This window comes from Diadema setosum, chromosome 20 (assembly GCF_964275005.1).
Source record: "Diadema setosum chromosome 20, eeDiaSeto1, whole genome shotgun sequence".
Classification (NCBI taxonomy): Eukaryota; Metazoa; Echinodermata; class Echinoidea; order Diadematoida; family Diadematidae; genus Diadema; species Diadema setosum.
This window is the reverse complement of record NC_092704.1, coordinates 27,051,320-27,060,585: the sequence shown is the minus strand read 5'-3', so window position 1 is coordinate 27,060,585 and position 9,266 is coordinate 27,051,320. Positions and strand designations below refer to the sequence as shown.

At 37.7% G+C, this 9,266-nt stretch overlaps 1 protein-coding gene across 1 annotated transcript in view; it reads left to right on the top strand.

Annotated features, from left to right (window-relative positions):
- Positions 1-8,006: 8,006 nt before the first annotated feature.
- The window catches only part of LOC140243549 (urea transporter 1-like), a 16,385-nt gene continuing 15,125 nt past the window's right edge, over positions 8,007-9,266 (top strand). Inside the window, exon 1 of the mRNA XM_072323219.1 lies at positions 8,007-8,509. Within this exon, the coding sequence (XP_072179320.1) occupies positions 8,007-8,509 (503 nt within the window). The remainder of the gene's footprint in view (positions 8,510-9,266) is intronic.

Sequence of the window (9,266 nt, the reverse complement as noted above, 5' to 3'; positions counted from 1 at the left end):
ATTTCATTAATAACGAATATATCATAAAAATACCAACAATCATGTTTGAAATTATGTTTATGTAGGTCTTGCTTGGCTCCTTTTGTGTGCTGATGGTGTTTGTGTCCGAGTATTTTCGTTGGTGCTTGTAAGTGTGCGTATTTCTTGTACGTCGTGTGTTGTTTGAGCATGAGATTTGTTTTGCTGCGTGATGATGAGTTATTTCTGACTATTTCTGGTTTGAGTTTGTTTAAATTTCACTTACATCTGTGAAATTTATCTGAACGGCCAGTAGCCACATTGCGCCGTCAGCATAGGCTGCTTTGTGACAAGTGTCGATGGAATCTCTTCACTTGACAGCAGCCAGTGACAAACTGTGACAGAGAAAAGTGTCGAAATAGAGGAAGAGAGCAGTGCAATAGATCAGATAAGTTTAATTTGCCAAAGATTTTGACGACGAGCACAGCAGCTACCGTGCGACAAAAACGTTATACTGTGATTAAAGCAACACGGCGATACGCTAACCAGTTTCTGGTTTGAATAGCGAGAGTGTTTCAACGTTTATCAGCTGTACATGGTATTGTAAATATTTACCTTCTTTATTTGACTGTTTTAAAATTCACCACCTCTATAGGCCTCCGTCTAGACAGATACATACAGATATCATCATTAACGCTTTGATGGACTGATTCTGACAAAGATAACGATAGGATATTTTGTCACCTTAATAATATCACTGTCACTGTGAGCTGTATAACGTACTGTGCCATACATGTATAGTTGTTTTTTTTTTCACTATCGTGAAGCTGAATTTGTTTTGACGTAAATCATAAATATGTGAAATCTAAATGAAACTTCTTTATACATTCCTGTGCATTATTCTGAATAAATGTTTCCTGGAGAATCAAATCACATTCTGTTGGAGGCAGTCATTGTGTAAAGCGGAGCACGTTGATTTGTGTTTGAATTTCATGTTTTGATATACATGTACGTAATGTGCCAGTTAATGTATAAACATACATGGTTGAAAATGAAAAAGTGTGGGAGATAAAACACGCAAACAGAAAGTCGTCCAAAGGGCTTTGCCATATTTGTTCAATTTACTAAGTTATTGGATAACCTGGCAAAGGACATTCTAATCCTGACGGATCTTCACTCATCCTTTACCTCTTCATATTTATTCAAAAAGCTCCAAGCAGAACACCATAATCATTCTGACATTCATATACGTAATAAAAAATATATAATATCAATACACACACATGCACACGCATATCATAATTATATATGAATATATGAATATATATATGTATATATATATATATATATAGAGAGAGAGAGAGAGAGAGAGAGAGAGAGAGAAAGAAAGAAAAGAGAGATGGACAGATAATTTGTTACATATACTTCAGAAAGTTGAAAAAATACTTGGTACAGTAATGTTGAATATGAGAGAAAGAGAGACTGCAAAAAAAAAAAAAAAACCCACAAAAAACCACAACAACAATACTGATAGAAGATAGGTTGTATGCTTCTTATAACAGTGAAAAGAAAACGGCCAGATACTATAGTAATAGACCCAGTTTAAATTAACCACCGCCACTATTGGGAGGAGCACTCGTGTCTATGACAGGCATCTTGAGCTCAAGTTGATTAATGATTAAAGAATGAAGCGCTGCCCAGGAATAATTGATTAAGAGGTCATCAACATTTTTCTTTTTAATTTTTCTTCTTTCCCGGCTGATTGTTCACTTTGTGGTTCCATGACATTTTCTTTTTTCCTGCTACAATTGCTCCCATGAAATATCTGCACTAAAGCCCTATCACAATCCCAACTTTAAGTCCTTGGAGAAAATAAGACCGGAGTAATTGTCTCAGGAGCAAATATCGTGTCACCTCAATCCGTGTACAAACACACATACAAACACACACACATACATACACACCGAGACTTCGATCATATTGCATTGCGATTTAACAGACACAAATGTGATCTAACCTGGAACGCTAAGAGGCTATTGTGGAAATTCAAAATGGATTCAAACTTAATAAACTAACATGGAAATGACACAGTCAAAGGATACGAGCTTATGGTGTATTGTTTCATGAATGTAGAATTACACTATAGACTAGAGCTACGTACTAAATTCTATTCAATTAAACCACTTCATTTCCATCCAACAAATGACAATACATAATACAATGCATACAAGTATTAAAGGAGGTAAAGAAGTACAATTTGTAATATGTAGTGAAAAATATGAATGTCTGGTTATAATAGTATAACACTATCAATGCGTGCTTTTGCAGGAATGACATTAAGAAGTAAAATAAAACGATGAAAAAAAGAGTAATCCAAGAAAAAACAGAGCCTGTAGATGTGGGTTACTCGATAAACAAAATACAAATAGCATTTTAATCCAAAATGTATAACCGTTGTTAGCTATTAAATGATAAAATCACATTGGCAGTAGTACTCAAATAGTACCTAAGAAATACGAATATGAAATAAGATGTCAGTATTGCGGCAAATTCCATATTCATTGAGCCGTGTGTACAAGGAAAATATGGTGACAAAGAACAATACAAACATACAAATAAGAAAACAAAAATGCACAGACAATCAAAAGATGCTCTATTATAGCAAGTACGATAAACTCAACGACATTAAGATACAAAACAACGTGGATCAAGGAGAAGGAGAAAAGAAAGAACAAAGATCTATGAAGACGCCTTTCAATGATTGTCGGGATAAGAGAAAATAAGAAAATATCATTACATAAGTAATATGGTTAGCTCGTGTGTTGTCGGAAACAATATGTTTTTCTCAATTTATGTTATGTAAATGTAATGAACTCAGGAGATTCTTTTAAATTCTCATGTCAGCTATTCCAGAATCTGGGTCATGTATGAACAAATGTATATATATATATATATATATATATATATATATATATATATATATATATATATATATATATATATATATATATATATATATATATATATATATATATATATATATATATATACATATAATTTGTTTATGTGTGCGAATTATTATGTTCTTCGTACACAAGAAAGAAACTTGATAGGAAAAACAACAGAGACAAGAGTTTGGGACTGAGACTAATCGTCATGTATGTTTCATGGAATTATATTTATGTATTTAGGCTAGCAAGCGCATCCTCTCACAAACTCACCCACCCCCCCCCCCCCACACACACACACACAGAGACACACACACATATACACACTGAACAGTCGAGAGAGACAAAAAAAAATGATATAACCCACAATCGAATTAAATGCATCACACTAAAAACCGCACGATTTGTCGAGTCAAATCGGATGCGTGCACCGGTTTGCGTGATATGATTGCAGCCAAAGAAAGGGACAAACCAAATTCTAACTTGTGGGAATGTTGTCATTCACAATTATACATGAAACGGCTCTGTTTATGTCGTCTCAAATTAAGGACTTTCATGAAAAAAAAAATAAAGAGAAAATACAGTATCGGAGGAAGTGCAAGTTCCGCTCAAGAGAAACCGCATAGACACCAATCGATGCGTAAATCGAACCGTTTCGACAAACTGCCATGTCTCAATTACAACAGCGTCGTTGGACAGTGTGGGGGGGGGGGGGGAAACACGTCAGATCAAGAAAAATAAATCAGAGATGTAAATGAAAACCGCTACCTTTTTGGGCGAGCGGGGTTTTTTCCGTATGCTCTATAGAATAGATTTCGCTAAACAATATTGATCTGCTGTGAAATACTACTTGAAATTCACAACCACAATTGATAACAACAGACAAGATGTTAATTATATATATTGAGGGAAAAACAACAACTTTTTTTTTTTTAAAGGAAGAAGCAAACATATTTAAATCATTAGAAAGGAAAACAACAACGATAACTTAAAAGGAGTTTTCTCTTTGGCAAGAAGATGCATCGTTGCCCTAAGTAGCTATATACTTCTTTGGGGTTTTTATCCTTATGCTGCCTGGATGTTTCCCCTTTTATTGAATCAGATTTCTGGATTTGACAAATGCCATTTGATTCCGATTAGTTAATGTCATCCTAAGATTTGTTTTGTCTTATTTTTATCTTGAGGGGGAGTATATTGAATTGAAAGAGAAGACTACGCAACAGTTTTTTGTCATTTATCTCAATTCTTCATTTCAGATGAATGATCATGCGATGGTACAATCTTTCATGACAAAAACGTACACCCACACATGACTTATACGCACATATATATATATATATATATATATATATATATATATATATATACACTCTATTTTCATTTTATTTCATTTCCGAAAAAAAGCAAACAATACAATATGCCATTTACAGATACAAAAATAGAGTACAATGTGACTTTTGCAATGTTCAAGTGAAATCAAAGCAGATCATTTTTTTTTAACAATGAAACAAAACATAGTGTTAGGAAATACGTAGGCAACCTGTAATTGAATCGTATCAAGGAAAAAATGTCGGAAATGGAGGGAACTGCTAACAAGCCTGTCTTGTAGAATGCAGTCTCTTCGTGAATAGTAAGTAGTAGTAATAATCAAACAAAACGATAAGACAAATTGCGTGAAACAAGGTGAACATAAAACAAATCATACGCACAGAATCGCACACACAGACAGAAACAAAGCTCTTACATACGCGTTGAAAAATAATACATAAAAAAGATACATAAAGTATACAGAATACAGATGTATACATACAGACTGACATTATACAGAAATCAACCAGTGAAAATCGCCAGTGCGCTCTGCTTAACATATTATTTTCTTGTGAAAGCTAGGCAAGCCGTCTAAAAGAGTTATTATTGTTATGAAGGAACCAGGTGGGATGTTCTTTTTTCCTTTCTTCTTCTTCTTCTTCTTCTTCTTTAGGAAACGCGATGCCCTTTTACTTGCTGAGATTTGGTTTTTTTTTTGCCTCTAATTTCAAATCTCATAAATCCTAATAAACCAGTTCTTAAATAAATCTTTGGAGGTTGTCAAGGTGAACATCAGGCTACCTCACTCAAATTGATGTCAAGGAGGGATGCTGTCCGGTGTTACCATGGCGACATCTTTTGTACGCCTCTCATCTGATGCCGCTATAGCGATAGTCTTGAATATTATTATCATGGAAGAGTGCGGATATCAACTGTCGCATATCGAATCAGGAAAAAAATGACGGAGCATCTTATCAGAATTATTCCAGCAAACACTCGCTAACCTCTTTAACCGCTCTTTTAACCGCATCATCTCCACAAGGATCGCATCAAGCCATCCCTCGCTGCATACGTACGTGCATCTATGGAGAGCTAAAGTGTGCGCCGCTTTCTTTACGTATACGCAGTTTGGATAAAACAGCTTATAACTTCTTTTGTCTGCGTGTGTCTTGGCACATGAGACCTTTCTTTACAATGTCCTGACATGATAAAGCAAGGCCTCATGATTTATGAAAGCGCAGTGTTTTACTACCAACTATATAAAGGGTTGAATTGCGAGGTAGAGAACAGGACAAGAGGGAGATGAGGGGAGTGAAGGTAGAGAGGGTTAGGAGGAGAAGGAGGGAAAAAAAGGAGAAGTATAATAGGAGGCAAGAAGGAGAAAGATGAAGGCTAGAAAGACTTGAATAAACACCTGTGAGCAGGTGAATGTGAAAGATGAGGAGGGGGATAACAAGACTTAGGAAAGAGAAGGAAGAAAATGAACAAAAAGTGATGGAAGTGGAAAGGTAGGAGAAAGGATTATAAGAGAAAGCAACCCCAGAAATAAAAAAAAAAAATACATACTTGACAAGCACAAGAAAAGGAACAAAAAAATTGGGGAAAATATGCAGAAGATATATATAAGAATAGAAAAGGGCATAGATCTGAGGTGGAAAGATTACAATCTGCAAAGAGTGGTAAGATGATGTAGAAAGATGACATGTATTTTAGATTAAGACTCATTAAAAATTAATCTATGCTGGCAAGACGATGTCAGAAGACAATCAGAAGACGACCTAGGAGTCAGGAATAATTTTGTATGTTTGGGTGGGTAGAAAATAAAAGGTAGAGGGACAGCGTTAGACACAGAAAGGAGTGGGGGGGGGGTAGAGAATGGCTAGTTGAAGATGGAGAGTGTCCTTTACAATAGTCATGAAAAGTAAGTGAGAGTGTAGAAAAGATAAGTCGGCTGAGTCCCATTGGGATTCCTGCAAAGATGAACCACTAACCCAACCCTCGTATCATTTGAGTGATAAAATACATAAAAACGTCCATTCTAGCATGAATACAACGGAAAGAGAGCTCGTGCGTCTCGTAGAAGGGCACTCTACTCTACTCATGATACTAAAAAAAAAAAGAATGCTTTCTTAAAATACCTGGATTTAATCATGTTTATCCCTACGAATTGCTAAATTTAGGATCATAACTTGCGTAAAACTGCGGTGCATTATTTTGATGTCATCTCCTATTGGAAAGGAAAAAAAAAAACCCACACACAATAAAAACAAAAACAAAGGGGCAATATTAAAACTGATGTTGAATGTTACGATAAAGGTCATCAAACTGAACGACCAGTTTCGAATCATCTTCTAATTTTATGGAATCGAGTCAGGATTTGCGGAGGAAATATCCCTTCTCTGTTTGCTCATCAATGATGGATGAGTGAATTCATCTATTTTCCTCTTATCTGTTGATTCAATTTTGTACGTATTATTGTTGATTTGAGTATTTTGCATTTTGGTGAAAACGTAATATATCATGTTCGAGACACATTTTTGTATTGACATCTAGTCGTAGTGGTAGAAAGAACGAAAGTCTCTCATTTCTTCAGTAATACAAGTCGCATTTGTTGGTAACCAGTACCATTAACATAAATAACAAAGGGAACACTACAGAGGAACGAGACAATTAGGCTGCGTTCACATAGAAGTATACTATTCGGGTATTCGGGCTCGTTTTTCTAGGGCACGCGAATAGCTTGAATCGAACGATAGGATTTCCTCACACCGGTTCACATAGGACTGTAGGAGGGCACTATTCGAAAGTACCAAATAGCTGCGAAAAGTATAGCAAAGTGGGAATCGAACTTGTTCGATTTTCTTGCAGCGTATACCGTCTCTCGTTTATGAAATAATGACAATTTTGGTCCGGATTTGCCCTTTGGCAAAAATAAGCATGTAGACTGACATTCTGATGCAGTTTAGAAATTGTTAATAAGATTTGCTAGGATGTAGGAGGAAGAAATCCTCACTGCATGGGATGGTGAGTTGACGGTGCGGGTGATGGTGTATTCGGGCCCGAATAGCGAATACCGAATAGCGAATACCGAATAGCGAATACCGAATACTTCTATGTGAACGCAGCCTAAGAGAAAGGATTTAAGAACAACAACAACGCAAAGAAACGCTGTTGTGTATTCATTGTTGCGTTAGGCAAGCACCTACTTCGAAATTTCATGTGCCGTCCGCGTTTGAATTAGCGTGAATTACGTATACATTTGATGAAAAAGAAATGAATAATAGAAAGAAAAAAAAAAACAGCGGCACGCGAACAATTTGCTTTCGCGATGCACCCACTTACAAAGTCGAATTAGCGATCCGGGCTATTTTGAGCACATGCGAGCAAGCACAAGATATAGGACTTGGGTGAAAATAGCATAATGTGTGTCGTATGCACGACGCACCGGGCGGGCATGTCTCGTGTGTGCATAGGAGGCGTTGATAAAGAATCCTAGCCGCTTTTCCCTGGCTCAGTGCACCACGATGATGCGGAGGTTGTGTTCAGTGGCTCTTCTCGTACGGTTAGGACGCTGGGTGATGAGTGTAGAAACACAAGGAAGGGTTTTGCTCACCTGACATTTTCGTAAATCCTCGTCTTTTAGTGCTTTATTGTCCTCACAGAGTATGGATACAATGAACAGGATGTGCAGCCTTGTTATTCGCTACTCGTTTAATGTGTAATATTACCGCGCAAGGACGTCGAATCCAGAGGAGCAGTTGTTACCGAGGATTTGGGACAATATTGCTCTCGATGGCTGACCAGGTCGACGGCGAGGCTGACATCCCCAACGGAACCGCGACCACGCCCACGGGGCAGCCCGGAGACAATCACGACCTGCAGGTGATGAACACAGCACCGTCCCCAGCCTCGGGCGCGTCCTACTACCTCACTTTCCTCACGGGGACCGTACAGCCCCTGAACGACTGGGTGTCCGGCAAACCTCTCGTCGTCCAATTCGTCAACGCCGTAGCGAGATCACTCGGCCAGCCGCTTTTCGTCAACAACCCTTACAGCGGATTACTGATCCTAGCGGGACTCTTCGTACAAAGCCCCTGGAGGACCGTGTGCGGGCTTCTGGCCCTTCTCGTAGCCCAGGTCTCAGCCATGATTCTGCGGCTGGACCAACAAGGTGTGGACAACGGGAGTTTCTCCTTCAACGGTCTTCTGGTAGGCTACGTCCTGGCGTCCAACTCGGCCGGCGGGGACTGGGACGGCTATCTCGTGTTTCCAGTCATCTTCTGTGGCATTTTCAGGTAATTTTTGCCCCCCTCCCAACAAACTTCCTGAAGAAATTTCAGCTGTGCTCTGAATCACGGGAGAGTATAAGGTAATTCACCCAAATAACAAAACTGTTGGGACGGTTTTTATGTCTTTATTTGTTGGAGAAATCAACATGCTTGATAGCTAAGTGTAGTATTTCGTTAGCAAGATTTAAGTAACAGCAAAATGTTGGTCACATGATTATACTCAAGTTAAAGGTATCTCGGCAAATTACTATTATTATTACTCTTATCATTATCATTATTATTTCATCGGCACAAGAAATAAACAATACAGTTAGTATTGTACATAAGGTGAAAATAACAGAGCAAAAGAGAGAGATGAAAGATCAGATTTTGAGTGGGTAGGAACCATATTCTAGACCCCTTTGAAGACTAACAATATCATGTTGACATCACTGAGCAGGACTATTCAGAGTTTTTCATCAAAATGTTTAATTATTTTTGCATAGATTTCTTAACAGAAAATGAAATTCAGCCAATTTCGACCGATTGGACAAACTGGATAGCTAAAGGTAATAAAGAGATAGAGAGAGAAATGAGAGAGGGGGAGAGAGAGAGGCTGCAAAAAAAGTCAAAGTAATGGGATGGGAAAAGGCGACCAACAGACATGGAATATATGACGCATGATTATTATACATATATGCCGGTGACATAAATACACACATCACACCCTCGTTCAATAATACTCTTACGTGAGTAGAGATGCATGGTGTGGGAGGGCTTTAGT